Here is an 18,515-nt window from a genome sequence, read left to right as displayed (position 1 = left end):
TGCTCTCTTGTCCCCACAGAGCCCCCAGCACATGGCACAGGGCACCTAGGTTTGCTGAATGGATGGCGTCCCTCCCTGTCTCTCCCATCCTGCCTGTTCTCTCATCCCTCAGTCTCCCTATCGGTCTGTGTCTGTCTCCCTCTGTTTTTCTCTCCCCTCATTCACATTTTTCTCTGATTCTCTCCAGTGTGTCTCATTTCCATGTTTCTCTCTGGGTCTGTCTGTCTCTCTCACACCCACCATCTCCATCCCCTGCCTGGCCCTGGCACCTGGAACAATTTTGTCCTTTGGCTACACGAAAAGGTACATGGAATCAGCCAGGCTGGGGACCCCAGCAGGTCTCTCCCACTACCCCCTGCCCAGCCCCAGCTCTCCCCTATCCCAGGGTCCTCTGAACTCCCACACCCTCATCCCATGAAGCTTGAGTGACCTGAGCCACATATGTCACCCCAAAGTCAGAGATGTCCAGTTCTGTCTGTGTCTCTGAGGCCTCAACTCCTGCCAGAAGAAACCCTGCTCCCACCAGGCACTGGACTGTGTAAGCCCTGACCAGGGAAGAGAAGTCTCTGGGCTCTGTCCCTAATCTGTACATCCTGGGAGCTGCCTGCCCAGGTGAAAGGCAGCAGACAGGACATCCATGGTCCCAGAAGCCAACCCAGGAGAAAGACTTATAAACAGCAGATTACAAGTCTTCAACAACACCCAGCCCCAGAAGGAGTGAGCCTCCCACCCCTGGAGGAAGCCAAGACCTCCCAGCAACTGGGCCTCAGCCAGTCTGGGGAGGAGGTTAGACCAGCCAGCCACAAGTTCTCTTGCAGCCAGGCCTTAATACCCAACCCTAGCCCCCAGCCTCAGTCTCCCCATAACCCTCCCCCATCTCTTTCCTGCAGATGTTTGGACAGGCCTCCCTGATCCCCCAGTTGTTTGGCCACGAGCAGCAGGTCAGTATGTTTGCCATTCTCTTGTCCCCCAATCCCAGAGGCCAGGGCTGCGTCTCAGGCACCTCAGTGGTCCTGGCCCCTGAGCCGGGCAGGTGCAAGCAGAGCCAGCACCAGAAAAGCCCCCTCCAGCGAAGATAGTGTCAGGAATCACATTGGTGCCTGGACCTTCCACTCTTTGGCCCTATCACTTCACTTCTCTGTGCCTCAGTTTCCTCTTCTCAAAAATGGAAAAGAATGGGCTAGGATCTATGGATGGGGCAAGAATAACCCCAGGATATTGGCGTAACATTGTAAATCAACTATACTTGAATTTAAAAAATGTTTTTTTAAAAATAATAACCCCAAGATAAAGGAAGGTGTACCCTGAGAGCTTCTAGCTCCCTCCTTCCTCTCATCCCCCAAAGCCTGGGAAAGGCCTGGGGAGACTTTTCCATTTGGACAGATCAGGGGCTGGGGGCATTGGCCTTCACATCCCAGCCACAATATCCCCTGACTTATCTCCTTTCTTGGGTTCCAATAAGACCTTTAAGGATGTTAGGGTTCTGGAATGAATGCAGACACTTTTCAAGGTTACCAAAGGTGGTGAAGACGATGCCAGTCCTGGCACTGTCTGCCTGTCCTAAGGGTGCCCCATCCCACGCACACCCATCCTGCCCCTGGAGGTGGTCGTCTCCTCCCTCCCAGGACCCAGCCCCAAGGCCAGATAGAGAGGCAGGGAAGGTGCTCTGGGCCCAAGTCCTCATTGTGGCCAGGAGTGGCAAGGGACTGATCCAAGGCCACACGGCCTACAGGGCAGAACTGTGACTGGCTCCACATCTCCTGATTCCAGCCACGAATGCCTCATGTGCCTCCCACCTTCATATCATAATTCTTCTTGGGCACATTGTTGCAGAGGGTCTTTGGGGAGCCCACAGTGGGCCAGGTGACCTCTTCCTTCCTTCAACAGCCTCATGATAAGGGTGTGATGTATTCACATATAAAACCCCCAGGGCAGTTCCCTGCGCATAGTACGTCCTCAATGATATACATACCAACAGCACTAACCAGCTGGCCTCTCCCTGGGAGCTTGGGAGCATCTTAACCGACACTGACAAATCTTTGCACTTGCCCCACAAAGTTGCCTGTAATAACAGGTACAGGTTATCAGGTGCTTAGTTTTCCCAACTCTATTCGAAGCATGTGATTATGAATGATCTCATTTCATCTTGACCACAATCCTGTGAAATCTGGTCTCTAATTAGCCCCCATTTTACAGATGGGGAAACTGAGGCACAGTTAAGTGACTTGCCCGTATTCCTCTTGTGAGAAAATGATGGAGCCGGGAATGAAACTCTGGCAGTCTAGCTCCAGAGGTGGGCCATTACCGTGCAATCCCTAATCAGGACCTCATCGCCTTTGGCAATCACAGGGGCCTCTCAATATACCTCAGGTTGCAGCTTTGGAGGATAAACACCTATCTCTTTAATACCCTCTCCAAGTGAATTTTGGGTATGTCACATGGACTACGTTTTAATTTATCAGTGCTGTCTGATAGAAGTTTCTGTGATGATTGGAAGTGTTCTATAATCCATGCTGTCCAATAAGGTAACATGAGCAAGTGAAATGTGGCTGGTGTGACTAAGGAACTGAATTTTGTTTATTTTAATTAATTTAAACCTAAATAGCCACGCGTGGTTAGTTGCTACCATATTGAACAGAGCAAATTAAGACCTTTCCAAACATATACTCCAAATTGGGTGATGATCAGGAATTCCCTGGCAGGCCAGCATTCAGGACTCCGTGCTCTCACTGCCGAGGGCCCGGGTTCAATCCCTGGTCGGGGAACCAAGATACCACAAGCCGCGCGGTGCAGCCAGAAAAAATAATTGCGTGATGATCCATCCAGTCGTTTTACCTGATGCAGTGCCAGACGAGTCTGCAGGCATTCTAGTCCATTTAGATAGGGAAACACTGATCCAGAGAATAGTACTGGCCTGCCTGAGGTCACACAGCCAGGTCCAGGGCACAGTGGCCCCATATCCAGCTTCATCTTTTCCTCCACATGGTGTTCAGTCAACTTTTGCCCCCTCCCGTGTAGCCCAGGTGTCTTCCCGGACCCCCACCCAGTGTCCATCTTTAGCCAGCTGACTCCTCAGCTTATACTCTGTGATCCCCAGGTACCAAGATGGCCTGAGACATGGGTCAGACAGACCCTTCCAGAACCATTGGAGAGTGTATGTATGGTGAGCCCCCTCTACACTCACACCCCCAGCTGCAGATTTGTAGGATCTTGTTTCTAGAGGGACACTTAGAAACCATCCAGATGGGGTTGAACTAGATGTGAGATGGCAAATAGCATATGTACCTCCATTCCCCATACTGTCCATGGCAGATGTGACTAATCAATCCTCACTGCCACTACCCTCATTCCAGTATTATTTTCTCTCACCAGACTATTGCATCAGCTTCATCTCTGGCCTCTGCCTCCATTCCAGACCCTATATCCAACATCCATTCTGTACACCAGGGCTAGATTAATCTTCCTTAAATATACATTTGGAGTACTGATTCGGCACTTCCTCACTGGGTACAACTGGCAAGTATCTTCCCCTCAGTAGCCCTCAGTTTCTTTGTTTATAAAAATGAAGGAATTGGACCATAAGATGGTAAATATCTAGCACACCTACTGCCGCCTGCCCATCCCAACATCCAGGGCAGACGTTACTGATTATAGCCTTCTTTCTGGCTGAATTCAGATATGACCTAAAAATCTATTAGTTAATCAGTCTGGACACACAAGATATAACCTAGCTGACATCCTAGAAAGTATGTTTACTAGTTTCTCCTCCATTGTAGAGATGGGAAAATTGAGGCCCAAAGAGGTGAGAGAGTGTATATTTCTTAAGGGCCCCATCTGCCCGTCCCGTGTCCTGAGTGAGACGGGAGCAGGAGGGTGGGCCGAGTTGAGGCCCCACAGACTCCAGCTCTGCAGCTGAGCCGACCACCAAGCACCCCATCCCTCCCCAGTGGGCACAGCCGGCCCCTGATGCCTGCTTTTGCCCTGACAGGTACGGGAGGCAGATCTGAGCGACCAGTATGAGGCAGCCTGCGAGTCGGCCTGCAGTGAAGCAGAGTCGACCGCGGCGGAGGCTCTAGACTTGCCGCTGCCCAGCTACTTCCGCTCCCGCAGCCATAGCTACCTGCGCGCCATCCAGGCAGGCTGCTCGCAGGAGGAGGACAGTGTTTCCCTGCAGTCCCTTTCCCCACCTCCCAGCACCGGCAGCCTCAGCAATAGTCGCACGCTTCCGAGTGAGTACCAAGATGGGGGACCCCTGGGACCGTTCCTGGTGGACCGGAGGTGGGGAGGAATCCATGGTTGGTGAGCCAGGATTGGAGGGGTGGCTAGCAAAAGCAGGAGGCCTTGGGGCTGAACCTCCCACCAACTGATGAACTGGAGCTCAAATGGCAGCAGTGGCGGGGGGTGGGGGGGAGCTGTCACAGAGGCAGATGTCAACACTGGGGGTGGGGTGAGAGGGTCGTGAGGGCTGGAGCTTGTGAGATACTTGGTTGCCCCTGACTCTCTAGACCCTGGCTCTTACTGAAGCCCTACTTACCTGTTTGGATTAGTTCAGGTAGGCAAACCTGTGGGGAGGGTGGGCCCCTGCAGAATAGAGGATGGGATCTGCATTGAGCCTTCTCAAAGGGGTGCGTTTGCAGGTTTCTCTCATATTCACAGTCAGGGACAACCTATCCTTTCTGATACTTGTTCTAAGTTCTCTGCCAATAACCCAGGCACGATCAGAGAAAAAGGGGACCCTGTGTCCCAGAGCAAGCCATGACCATCAAGACCCAGGAAGATCATAGCACAATTTCTGGCTTAGTAGAGAGAACTTTGATCTCACTCTGACTAGAGAGTTTTCCTCCCTGAGCCTCAGTTTCCCCATGTAGAAATTGAGGCATCAGCCAGACCCCAGAGAGCTCTCGGGGGAGATGAAATAAGGCTGTGCCTGGAGAGGTTTAGGCGGGCCCTTGCACATGGTAGGAGCTGACAAGTGTAGTAGCTGTTATTACTGTTTCTCAGACTTGACTCTGAGCCTCCTGACAATCATTGAGGTTGGATTATTGTAGGAAAACCACATGTTTCAAGCGCTCAATTGGTGTTTGATATAAATAAATGAGCCTGAATCTTATGGATATTCTATACACAAGAAACCAGCTTATTGACTGAATGAACTGCAAAGGCAGGGGGCAGAGCAAGAAACCACTTTGTTTCACTATTGCCTTTCAAATCGTGGCTGATATCTGGGCAGATCCCCGAGCTTTTCCAGGCATTTTTAGACCTTAAGGAACAGTCTCATTTTCAGGTATTGAGAGTCTGGTCTCATTTCAAAACATCAGTCTCATCTACTTCAGACCTCATGCACCTGCAGCTAGGGCCTGACTGGGCTCAGAAGCCCACAGTGGGGAGCTGGGCGTGGTGGTGAGTGCCTTCTCTGTTCCTTGTTCATCAGTGGCCATTTCTGGTTCCTCCAGTGGGAGGGGAAGGTCGCTAGTACAGATGTTGTCTGGCATCAAGAGTATCTGTGTGACAGATGCCACTTGCTAGCTCTTTCTCTTAGGTGGTGCTTTCAGAGTTTCTCCTACCTTGCAGGGCCCTTGTGGTGTCTTCTTTCCTAGCATGGGCAATCCCCCTCCAGGCCACTGCTGCTTATTCTGCCTCAGCTTCTCCAACCAGTGGTCGCCCTCCTCCGCACTCAGCCTCTTTTTGCCAGGGAACCTGGCCCTGCCAGGCAGGCATCTTGGGCAGACTCCTCTGATGACAACTCCAGCCCTACTGTCTCCCTCAGCTCCCACTTTACCCATGTGAAAATGAGGCCTGTGCCTTGCAGAACTCAGAAAGTATAGGCTGGTCTGCTACAGCCTGCCTTCTAGGCCTCCTGTCACAGCTAAGCCTGCCAGCCTCTCCACGTTAGAAGTCTCCAAAGCAGGTGTCGGGGTCCAGTTTCTTTGGCCTCCAAAACCAGGGTATCCCTGCCAGGCTCTCCCAGGCACTCTGTTACAGTCTTATAAGAGTCTCAGGTAAAGGATCAGATTCCCCACATCATCAGGCCCAAGGAAAGTTCTCTAAGCAGGAGGTGGGCCTGGGGAATCAGATAGCACGTCAACAATTTTCTTCAAATAAACCTTCAATCACCAATCTCCCCCGACCCCAATCACTCATGAATGGACTGAAAATGGGTGATGGGCTACATGTCCCAGAACTGTCTGGGTCCCTGAATTGGTCAGCTATTGCTACAATAGTGCTGCAAAGCAAACAACTACAAAATCAGTGTAATACAACAAGTAACATTTATTTCTTGCTCCCAAGTTTGTGGGTCAGCTGGAATGGCTCTGTTCCACATTTCTCACCCTCCTCCTGGGACCAAAGTGTCCTCCTGGGAGCAGTGGCTTTAGCAGGGCATGTTCTTCTCATGTTGATGGCAGAAGCACAGAGAACAAGCCTAACTACACAGGCACATTTCAAGGTCCCTGCTTGCATAATATCTGCTAAAATCCTATTAGTTAGAGGAAGTCGTAGCTCAAAAACAAGGGGTGGAGAACTATCCTCCCACCGTGTGGACAGAGGAAGGGGTGAAGAATCAGGGTCAGTAATTCAATTTACTGTGGTCCACTTTCTTGGCCACGTTTATTCGTGTCCCTCTCACAGAAAATACCCTTATCCCAAAGATCCTGAAAAGACTCATCCAATCATAACATCAGGATCTCATGGTACACCTGAAACTAATATAATATTGTAAATCAACTCTCCTTGAGTAATAAATGAATACCTAAATACATGCATACATGCATACATACATACATACATACATTTTTTAAAAAGGAAAAAACATCTCATGATCTGTGTCAGATATGGATGTGGCTCCTCTTGATCAAGCAACCTAAAATCTAAAATTTAAAAAAAAAAGGTATCTACCTCCCAACCCCCCGCACACACACCCAGCATACCTTGGTAAAATAGCGACAGGATGACTGCAGTCCACACTCCTGTTCAGAAAGAGGGAGAAGGGGTTCAGAGACTTACTGATCCATGGCCATTCTGAAGTCCTTCTGGGCAGATGTCGGGCAAATACTCTGGGAAAGGGAATGTCTCTTGACTAGGCCCAAGCTCTATGCTCTGGGGTTGATTCCCTAAGCCATGGTTTTCCGTAGCTCTTGGCTCTGCTCTCTGAAAGCCCTTCCTTTTCCATTAGGCTTGTTGGCCATGTCTAAAGAAAGCATTGGAGAATAGGCCTTTGGGCAGCCAAAGAGCCTTCTTTGTCTGTTTCCTGCCTGAAGAAAGTTAGGGACCCAGTTGTCTTTTTACATCTTGAGTGCTCTCGGTCCCTTGAGCCTAAGCTGATCATAGTTTTGGCCACACACCTCCCTCAAACACTTTATGGGTTTTCTATGTATTTGATTCCACTTAACCCCATGTACCAAAAAGCACACCCACAATTATTTTTGAGTCATGTCAGTCTCTCTCAACTCAATTATGATGACTTTGAGTGCATCAGGCTTCTGTGGGGCCATGCCCTTAAGCTTTCTAGAAGCTCTTTTGAGTAGCTGAGAGCATCTACTGAACGGTACCTTATTATTTTAGAGTATTAATAAAAGATGTTATAACCACATCCTCGATTTGATCTGACCCACGTGCTGTATCTTAAGGCCATGACCTTGGTCTGATCTTTGTCCCCAGGCTGTATATTAATTTGAAACTGATTTACTGGCTGGAGAAGCTGGAGTTGACTGATCTCTTGCCCAACTCAGCAAGTTCTGGGCTCTCTGTATTCCCTCTAAACACTCCCTGTGACACTCCCTATTTCTTTTATGAATTCCTCTTTCTTCTAAGTCCTTATCAAATTCAGCCCAAAGGAGCCAGCTCTTGCTTTCAACATTTTACCTGGAAACTCTCTTGCCCAAATCCATTGGTTCTCTTCAAGTTACTGTAGATTGACAGTTTTACCAAGCATTTTGTCTCTGCAGAGTATGGGTAACCTTTTTTCAAGCCTCCTCCAGCAGTTTGCTCACTGCTCACCACTTGGTCCCAGAGCCAGTGCTACATATTTTTGTTTTTGTTGCTTATACACCCCACTCTTGGTACCAGTTTCTGTATCTATCAACTATTATCACGATAATGCCGTGTAACAGACAAGCAAATCTAATTTCAGAGGCGCACAATAATGCGCATTTGTTCTCATTCATGAGTTTTTTGGTCGGCTGGTTCTGCTCTGCATGTCCTATATTCTCTTCCTGGAACCAAAGCGCACTCCTGGAATCAGTGCCCTAGCCAAGGCGTGTACTTCTCATGGTGGTGGCAGAAGTATAAGAGGGCAAATCCCACGGTACAAGCTCATTTCAAGTCTCTGTGTCACACCTGTGGACATCTGGTTGGTCAAAGCAAGTCACATGAGCCCAAAGCCAAGGTCCAGGGAAATACACTCAACCTTTTGTGGGAGAAACTGCAGTTACATTGCAAAGGGCATGAACACAGGGAAAGGTTGAGAATTGAGGCCAAAAATTCAATCACGGCCCCTTCAGCACATCCTGTATGAATCATCCAGCATTTCTGGCTTTAAATGTAGGGATATGGGGCTCCAATTATTCTCAGTTTAGGAGCTTAAGCCCAAACCAGGATCCTCAAGAAAGTACTGGTAGCAACATCTGACACCTACCCAGACATGTGTGCACATATATACCTACTTATGGACATATATAAGGTTCTGTACCCTTAGACCTCTCTCTCTGAAAACATATAAAAACACATGCACACTGATATTCTCACATGCACAAACATACACCTAATCTCTACATACAGTGGCACATGCTCTCACATATGTGTGTGTCTCCTTCAAGGCTCATGCCACCTCCACACCTGTGAGGAAATCATGCCCCTAACAGATTGGAGCCACCAAAACAATCCCCCCTACCCCGTGTTTCCCCACTCAGCCCTCCCTCCAGGTCTCCATAGTGACCACTACATACGTGCTTCTCTCTCCTCCAACCCCTGATCCCCTCATGCTCAGCAGGTAAACTCACCTGCCTTGCAGGGAAAACCAAAGCCACCAGATTTTTCAGACCTGTGCCCAGAGCTGCAGTTGGTCCCTACAGTACCTTAGTGCTGGGTTAGGAAAGACACTTAACTGTCATCTATTGGAAAATTATCACGATGCACAATTTTTATTAGAATAATGTCCTTTACTGCCATCTGCCGCAGATGTGTCATAATAAATATACAATTCGATTATGTCTGTGTGGTGAACAGCACCCCCCTTATACGTGGCACCCTTCATCAGTGTAAAGCTTGCACCACCATCCATGGCATTCTGGCCCATAACCACCTCCCTCCTCACAGACACACCCCACCAGCCACAGGTACACCCTCCCTCAGGCACTGTCTCCCTACAGGGGTCACCCCTGCTCAGAAGGCTGCCCCCTGTCCTCAGCATATGTCTCCAGGAAGTGAGCAGTCCGGGGCCTGTCCCCCACCTAGGGCTGTTCTGAGCCCCCAGTCGCTGAGGGGCATGAAAGCTCTTTGTCACCCTCACATGGGCACATATGCTCTCAGGCCATATGCCGCAGGTGGGTGGATGTGAAGGCCACTTACTGAGATGGTGAGAGCATGGGAGGGGCGGGCGCCTCCGGAGTGGCCCTGGGCAGGGCATGGAGCTTGCCCCCCCCCCCCCCCACCTGCTTGCTGGGGGCTGACCAGCTTCCCAGCTGTCAGCACCCCCTCTGTCCCTCCCCTTCTCTGACCCAGATTCCACATTCCAGAAATAGCTCTGGCAGGTGACTGGCAGGCAGGGCCGGCCCCAGCCGGGATGGTGGGGGAAACAGAAGCTTCGCTACATACGCGTGCCCCTCCCCAGCCAAAGGACCTACCTGGGAGGGCCCACGGGGGTGCCGTTACCCCCTCAGTCTGCCCCATCCTGCCCCCTCTCTCTCCACTTCTGAGAAAGGAAAGAAAGAACAGAGAATGCGCTCCGTCCCACTCCTCCCTTCGCTGACGCTGCCCATCCCCCATTAGCGCTCATTCTCTTCTCCCTGCCTTCCTCCATCCCTTTCTTCCAGCTTCCCCTCCCCTCCATCATCTTAGCCTTCTGTCTGCCAGTCTCCCTCAGCCCTGTTTCTCCCCTCCCAGCCTCTCTCCCTTTCTTTCTTCTCAATTTCTGGCCCTTCTCCCTCCCCAGCCTCCTTTCTGTGTCTCTCCCACTCCCTCTGAATCACAAGGGAGGCTGTGACAACACCTAGGAGCGGTGGCTGCTGGGTAGTACCTGCCACCTACCCCTGCCCCGCACCAACTGCATTCCCCGCAGCTGCACATGGGTACACGTGTGTACACGCGCACATGTGCACACACCTGGAGTCACTCTCTGGCAGTGCTTGGGATAGGTTTCTGGACTGGGAAACACCCTTGCTCCTTGCTCAGGGGCTCTGAGTTCTAGTTTCAGCTGTGCTGTGTCACTCTGGGTGGGTCCTGACCCCTCCCTGTGCCTCAATTTCTCCATCTATGTTGTGAGGCTTGGGTTTGGGGACCCCCAAACACCTCCTATCTGAGTCACAGAATGCTCTGTCCTCCCTTCTTTGTCCCCTCTCCCCTCCCCCAGAACTCTCCCAGTTTCTTCTCTGATTTACTCTCTCCTCCATAGACACAGGAAGGGAGGCTGACAAAATTCCAGTAAGCAGCCAACCTTCCAGGCAGCTCTGTCCCCCAAGCCCTTTCCCAGGCCTAACCCTCCACAATCTCCGGTTATTACACTACAGGCTGCTATCAGGTTGGACACTCCAATCCCCAGAATATCAGGGCTGAGAGGAACCTGAAAGACCATCATGACCAGAGATGCAAATAGACTTCAACTCACATGTCATCTCTGATCCCTGGAGCTCAGGACTGAGATTGGGTTAAGCACAGAAATGTGCCACCATCGATTAGTGATGGCTACTTTGTCCAGGAATGTTGCACTTATCTGACATTCCTTATTCAGCCCAGTTAACCACACACACACACACACACACACACACATACACACATGTTTACAGATACTTTACAAAGAAACTGTGGCCTAGAGGAGGTGAGTGTCAAGTCAGGGTCACCCAGTTAGAAGGTCAAGGAGCTGTTTCCCACCTCGGTCTGCCTGGCTTGAGTTCCCCATTATCCTGTGTTGGAGGGGCCATTTAAGGTCCTGGTAAAGAGATGCAGTGTGGTCACAGGAGTTTCAGGGAGAATTATCTGGCCACATGGGCAGGATGGATTGAAAGCTGTGCAGTGGTCCAGGCAAGGCACAGTGAGGCCTGGGCAGGGGCCATAGAGTCAGAGAGTAGTGGGAGGGTCCAGGAGGCCTTCCTAGAGTGAGTGATGAGGAGCCAGAATTCCCACCTCCTGAAATAGGCACCTCTCCCCAGAGGGCACTGGGCAGAAGGTGGACTTCCTCCCACAGCCCCACCCAGCCGTGGACCAGGAAGTTCCTGGTTAACTGAGTTACTCCCATTTTTAGGCAGACCCACTGAGCCTTCTGGGGGAAATAGTGGTTGGGCTTAAGAACTGGTGGGCAGGCTGGGACCCCCAGCTTTGAGATTCTTGAACAAGAATAATTCCTTACTCCCTCAGGGGTAGAGAGGTCAGGCCAAAGGAGGAGAGACTAAGGTGCTTAAGTTGAACCTCGGAGGCCCTGAGGCCATAGTTAAGGGCAAGAGCCTTGCAGTGAGGCAGCCCTTTCATTGAATAGATGCTTACTGATAACCTCAATGGGCCAGGCTCTGCTCTAGGCACCAGGGACACATCAGTGAACAAAAGGGAAACCTCTGCCTTCATAGAGACTACATACTTTTTTGGCGGGGGGCATATGGGGGGAGGCAGACAAAACAATAAGCATAAGTAACTCAAATAAGTATATGGTTTACTGGCAAGTAGTGTAGGGCAAGGAGTACTGGGAGTGCCGGCAGCTGGAGGACAGGGCTATTGCAGCATAAACAGGGTACCAGGATAGAACTCATTGAGACAGATGTTTGAGCAAGCACTTGAAGGAAGTGAGGGAAGGAGTAGTGCTGGGGAGGTACTCCAGGCAGGGAGAAGAGTGGTACAAAGGCCCTGAGGCAGGAGGGTGCCTAGTGCATTGGAGGAGCAGCAGGGCTGGTGTGGTTGGGACGGAGCAAGACAGTCAGGCCTGTGCTTTGGGGCTTCCTGAATTTTCCTAAGTAATCAGTCTAAAGATAAATACTAAGTGAATGGTATAGGTGTAGCATAGTGACTTTGAGAAGGGCAAAGTAAGCTAATATTTTCGAAGTGCTTAGTACAGTGCCTGGCATCAAACAAGGTTCAATAGCCCTCAGTTGCTTTTGTTACTATTACACCTTTACGCAAGACAGTGGTATTGGAAAGACTGTATCATCTTCTTGAGTAAGATGCTTTTAAAAAAAAATTTATTTATATTTTTGGTTGCGTTGGGTCTTCGTTGCTGTGCGTGGGCTAGAGAAACTAGTTGTGGCGAGCGGGGGCTACTCTTCGTTGCGGTGTGCAGGCTTCTCATTTTGGCAGCTTCTCTTGTTGCGGAGCACAGGCTCTAGGAGCATGGGCTTCAGTAGATGTGGCACGCGGGCTCAGTAGTTGTTGCACGTGGGCTTAGTTGCTCTGCGGCATGTGGGATCTTCCCCAACCAAGGATTGAACCTGTGTCCCCTGCATTGGCAGGCAGATCGTTAACCACTGCGCCACCAGGGATGTCCCTTGAGTAAGATTCTTTTCTCCACTTTACATTTGGAAAAGAGATGCACAGAGAAGGGAAGGAACTTGCCTAGGTCACCCAGCAAGGCAGGTGGGGGAGCAGAAGCTGGATCTGCAAGTAGGTGCAGATGAGGGATGAGACCCCAAGGACCAGGACTGTGAGTAAGGGGACTCGCAGAGGAGAAGTGGGGAACTGGGAAGGCCATGAGCCGTGAATGGAGTGATTTATTAATTTAGGCAGCTCCTACTGCACTTGGCTCTCCAAGGCATCCTGGATGTGATGGTTTTTACTATGGAGGAAATGAAGGCTTAGGAGGTTCAATGAGTATCTTGTCCAAGGTCACAAAGCCTTCAAGGATTCTAACCCAACCTGGAGGACCTCAGATGAGCACAGCAAAGGGAGGATGGAGTAGAGGGGACAACTAGAAACACTTAGGACGTACAGTCGATAGTACCTAGGGGGCTAATCTGACCACACAGAGAGGAGAAGACCACCTCAGACTGCTTGCTCTGAGCCTCAGTTTCCCCCGGGAACAGCGAGGGGTCGCCACGGTAAACTGCTGCAGATTCTGCTGGCCGCTCTCGCGTCAGGGAGCATGCGTCTGGTTCCAGCTGGAACCGGTTTGGTGGGGGCGGCTAGAGGGGCGGAGTCCCCCGTGCTTAGGCATGCGCGTGCTGACGTGGGCGCGCGTTCCGTCTCGGGGTCGGGCGGCCTGGGCGTAGGCTGGACTGAGCGCCCCGCGCGCTTGCGCACACGCCCCTCCGCGCGCGCGCTACGGCCACGTGCCGAGAGGGTTGCGCGCGCCCCCGCTCATCCCGGGAGTCCCGGGCGACGCGCGCGCGCGTGACGGCGGGGGGCGGGGCGGGGCGGGGCCGGCGCGGGGCTTTAACCCAGAGGCCCCGCCCCTCGGGCGTACAAAACCGGAGCCTCGGGCCGGGCCGCGTGAGGGAGGAGGGTGAGTGCCCGCTGCTGGCCGCAGGTGCCGCCAGCCCGTCCGTCACTTCGTCGGTCTGTCCGGTCCACGTCGTCGCCGCCGCCTCCTCAGCCCGGACGCCTGGGGCCCGCCCAGCGCCGCCCGGAGCAGCCGCGGCCCCGCGAGGAGACGGGCGCCGCCCCCGCCCGGCCCTGCCCTGCCCTGCCCCCGCCCTCCTCCCCTTCTGTCCGTCCGTCCGTCCGTCCGTCCCCCCGCCCGCTCGCGCTTCCGTCCTTCTGTCCGGCCACCAGCCCTCGGGCCCGTAGCCCCGCTCCGCCCGCTTTGTCTCTCCCTGGCTCGCTGTCTCTTTGTCTCTGCCCTCGCGCTGCCTCCCAGCCCCTCCCTCGCTCCCCTATTTCGGGTCCCCCTCAAGGCGCTCGTCTCATCCCTCAGAGCCTCCCCCCTCTGAGCGCCTCTCATCTTTGGGGACCTTTTTTTCAGAACACCTTCCACACTCCCCCAAGGCTCTCCTCTGAGCTTCCCGCACATCCCTTGAGGATCCTCCCTTCCATCTGTACCCCCAAATCCCGGGGGTCTTGCCTCCTCTTAGCCCTCATTGCTTCAGGGTTTTCCCTCTTTTGGTGTCCCCTGTCTACGCTGATACCTCCTAGATCCCTTGGGGTCTCTCCTTGGGACCCCCAAAGCTCCCCAGCTCCCAGACTTCAGCGCCCCTCCCTGCCTTCCCTTGGTTTGTCCCCTGTTGCTGTCTCTCCTTGTTCTCTCTCGGGCCTCTGCGCTCCTCATTCCTCTGGGTCGGGGGCCCCCTGCTTTGCTCTCCCTGCCTCTCTCTGCCCCCGCATCTGTCTTGCTGGTGTCACCACTCAATGTCTCTTGCGCTGCAGACCCCCTTTTAAGGCTACTCCTTTGCCAGGGCTCTTGCCGCTCCCCCTTGCTTTCTCTGCCCCGATCCCCGGTCTCCCCTTCTCTCTGCTCCTGTGTCTCTCCCTCTCCCCTTTTCTGTCTTTGCCGGTCTCTGGGTCTCTGACCCCCATCCGGCCCTCATGGCTTTGTGTCTGGAGCTCTTGAAGCAATGTGAGTGGTGGGGTGTCCGGGTCTGGCTGGAGTCCGCCCGCAGGCTGGCCGCGGCCGAGGCTCCATGGGGTTGGCGCTGGGGCGAGGGCTGGCGCTGGGGCAGGAGGCTCTGGGGCCTCCCCACAGAGGGGGCAAGGAGGGAGGGGCCAGGCTGTCTGGCAGAGGTGGGAGTGGGGAGCCTTCCTGCTCTGAGGCTTCTGCTTTAGTTGCTTGTGTGTGTGGACGGTGCCACGGGCTGGGCATCCCTGCCCGCTTGGCCCTGCATGGCCTGGCATTTTGTGATTGCTTGTGGGCAGGCCTGGGCTATTTTGGAGCCAGCAGGATGTGATATCACTTGGGCGTTTATTTAGACCCGATTGGGGGTGGGGACTGCGTTCTTGCCAACTTGAGTAATCAAATTTTGCATGGGGGGGTGCGGCCTCCTAAGCGGCTGGGCTGTGCGGTTTGTGGCCAGAACTTTGCCAGCCACCAGACTGGGTAGGTGAACCAGGGTCTTTGCTGCCTTGGTCTTGCTGAGACTGTCAGTCAGGGTGAGGGGAGAGAAGGGTTGTTTTTAACCTGACCACCCTTGAGGATTGGGTTTGGTGGTCTAAGACCTCTGTGGCCAGCCTCAAGCTGTGTGACTTTGAATGAGACCTTCAACCTTTCCAAGTCTCAGTTTCTCCATCTCTAAAAAGGGAATAATTATGGCAGCCTCACAAGGTTGTCGTGACAATCAAATGAAACATCTGTAAAGACACTTTGGGAACTGTCAGTCTGTCTTTAAACTGAGCCCCACAGAGGGAAAGCAGCTTGCCCGGGGCACACAGGCTAGTTCATGGCAGAGTTGGGACAGGGATCCAGGCCTGGGACTCCTCAGCCCAGAGTTCTTTACCCTCCCCCCGACTCCATTGCCACCTGGTTGTTCAGAAATGCACCTGCCCTTCCAATAGGGCAGGGGGCAGGCTGCCCCTTTTTATACCCCCATTCCTGGTTGCTCTTTGCCAGTTTGTAAAGATAGGTGGGTGTGCCCAGCTGGATGTCTGTGCTGGAGACAGTTGGATTTTCCATGTTCCATCCTGTTGTTGTTTAAAGGTGGGCCCTGCTTGGCCAGTGGCACTTGGGAATAAAGTCTGTCAGTTTGTGGCTGTGAGCCCCACCTGTTTTTCCAGTTTCCCATAGAGTGGGGGAGCAAAGGCTTCAGCTGAGAGATGCTCCACAGACAGCTGGGGTCTGCTGTCAAGAAGCCTCAGATGTCCCAGAACTTTAAGATCAGCTATTGTAGCCCCCTCGTCTTACAGAGAGACCAGGGACCCACAGAGGATTTCAGCCAGGACTCCTGTGTCCTCTGCCGTAGCACTGCCTCTGAGGAGGTCGCTGTCTGGCTGGTGTCACCTGCGCACTGGTGTATAATGACAGTTTCCAGCATCCGTTGACCTTTTACTGTGGGCCCTGAGCTTGACACGCTACACAGACTACTTGCAGCAGGGAGGAGAAAGGGCTTGGTCTCTGGCCTGAAAGTGGAGGGAATCAGGGTTGTGGTCCCCACATCTCACCTCTCAGGGAGGCTGCTTTCGCCTGGGCTTCAGCTTCCTTATCTGTGAAGTGGGAATGATAATCCTTGTCCTAAGGCTGATTCTGAAATCATGGAATCCCTAAAGAAATTGTGTGAGGCAGAATGCCAAGGTTCTATTCTCGGCTCTGATGCTAAGATGCTGTGTGACTTCAGACAAGTGTCTTCCTCTGTATTTTTCCTTTGAAAAAATGAGGAAGCTGGTTGTTGTGCTCTCTTAGGTGCTTCCGGCCCTGACATTTGAGGATTTTAAGGTAACTGAAATGCCACCTATTTGCACCTACATCTTATCTTACCTGTTAAAAGTGTGCTTGATCACAAAATAAGAGGCAGAATGTGTTGAGTGCTGCCAGATGTGTGCTGATAATGTGCTGTGGGGTTTCATCGGAGAGAAATCTTGTCCGGACAAAGGGATCAAAAAGGCTTCCAGAAGGAGGCAGTGCTTGAGCTGGACCCCTATACCAGACATGTTATGCCTCTTATACAAACTGTTCCAGAGAAAGAGTGCGGGTTTTCGGGCCGCAGACACCTGGTCTTAGTTGGTCTGCATCACTCGCTGCCTGTGTAATCTTGGGCTAGTTACTTTCTTTGAGCTTCAGTTTCCTCATCTGGACGCAAGATAATCATAATTACACTGCAGGGTTGTGGTGAGGATTAAGTGAGATTCTACATTAAAAAATAACTAGTACACAGTAGGTGTTTAATAAATGTGAACTTTCACCTCCAGATAATATCTGGATCCCTTTTTGCTTTGTGGGAACAAGGTAGAGGCCCAGCCTCTCCCTCTACCCGCTGTGGCTGGGGTTCAGGTAGCAAGGAAAGCACCTCCTGGCTGTTCTAATATGTTAACAGCAGTGATCCTCTAACCTCTCGCTTGCTGTGTGGGACATTGTGTAATCTGCTAGGCTCTTTCCTTTCCATTGTTCCTCACAACAGTCCTGGGAGGAAGTCAGAAGCCAGTGGAGTTCTCCCTGTTTCATGGGTGAATGAAGAATAGGGGCCCAGGGAGGGCTTGCGCCCAGGCCTCTTGACTTGTCTACCCCTGCAACCCACAGCGTTGCTCCACATTTATTGCTGCTGCCCGGTAGCCTACGGCTCGGGCTGCCTTCTCTGGATCTGGTGTCTGTTCTGCAAGGGGGGTTTGTTTGGCATTTCCCCAGCCTCTGAGCTCATCTCAAATTTAAATGGGACTAGCTTGAGGTTGGGTGGGGACTGAGTCACCACCTTCCCTGGCTTTCTCGTCCTGAGCAGCAGCCAGACACACCCAGAGGGCCACTGCCGTAGACCTGCTGGTTGTAGACCCTGCACACAACAGGCTTTCCTCCCAGAAGCTCGGATGGCTCAGGAATGTCTCCCTCTGGGCTCTCAGGGGAAGGCGGCAGTGGTGGCTCCATATGTATTTCTTCACCTCAGGGATCTGGAAGCACAAGCCACACTGAGCTGTTGTTGCCTGGCCTCTCCTGCTCCAAGCCTTTATTTGTGCTGTACCCTCCCCCGTGGTGCCGTCTCTTCCCTTTGAGGCCCACATTGTCAAATGCCACCTCTTCCAGAAAGTCTCTGATTGCTGCCTCTGGAGTCAGACTGTGAATTCGGTCCCAGGTCCATACTTGCTGAAAGTGTGACCTTGGAGATCACTTTACCTCTCTGTGCCTCAGTTTCCTCATATATAAAAATTAGGCTCCTCATCTTTACAAAGTTCAGGTTCCTGAGCCCTATCCCCAAAGATTCTCATTTGGCAGGTCTGGGGGCAGGAATCAGCTTTTTAAACCAGCCCTCTGGAGGAGTCTGATGCTGAAAGCCTGTGGGCCGCACTCTGGGTAAAGCTGAACTGAGAGTTTCTCGGGTTGGTGTCACAGTTTGGCTTGTCCCTGCTGTGTGACCTTGGATTGGTCGACTTTTTGCGCCTCAGTTTTCTTCCCTGTCAGACTGGGATGGAAATGCTTTCCTCACAGGCTGCTCTGAGGATGCAAACTCGTGTTGTAAAGGCCCCTCAAGAAATGGGAACCTGTCTGCTACACTGCTGTTCACTGGGTGTCGGGGACTGTGCTAAGCACTTTCTGGCATTATCCCACTGCATTATTGCAACAATCCTATGATACAGGTCCCAATATTATCCCCATTTTACAGGTGAGGAGACTGGCCCCTCATCATGGGCTTTGTTTCAGGCAGGATTGGTTGTTTCCAGAAGCAGATTACCCTTCCCCTGCTCAGTCCCAGCAGCAGACACTGTCAGACCTGGCCAGGGTGAGGGCTGTGGAATTGAACATCTGGGCAGGAATG

At 52.3% G+C, this 18,515-nt stretch overlaps 1 protein-coding gene across 3 annotated transcripts in view; it reads left to right on the top strand.

Annotated features, from left to right (window-relative positions):
- Positions 1-18,515, top strand: part of DLGAP4 (DLG associated protein 4) — a 90,996-nt gene that overhangs the window by 8,902 nt on the left and 63,579 nt on the right. For 2 of the 3 annotated variants that reach the window (XM_007447749.1, XM_007447748.1), the window contains exons 4-5: positions 891-941; positions 3,989-4,229. In XM_007447749.1, coding sequence (XP_007447811.1) covers positions 891-941; positions 3,989-4,229 — 292 coding nt within the window. Of the gene's footprint in view, positions 1-890; positions 942-3,097; positions 3,164-3,988; positions 4,230-18,515 lie in introns of all 3 variants that reach the window. The other variant, XM_007447747.1, reaches the window with a different exon arrangement.

This window comes from Lipotes vexillifer, unplaced genomic scaffold, assembly GCF_000442215.2.
Source record: "Lipotes vexillifer unplaced genomic scaffold, Lipotes_vexillifer_v1.1 scaffold397, whole genome shotgun sequence".
Classification (NCBI taxonomy): Eukaryota; Metazoa; Chordata; class Mammalia; order Artiodactyla; family Lipotidae; genus Lipotes; species Lipotes vexillifer.
The sequence above is the reverse complement of the archived record's forward strand: the minus strand, read 5'-3'. Positions and strand labels throughout refer to the sequence as shown.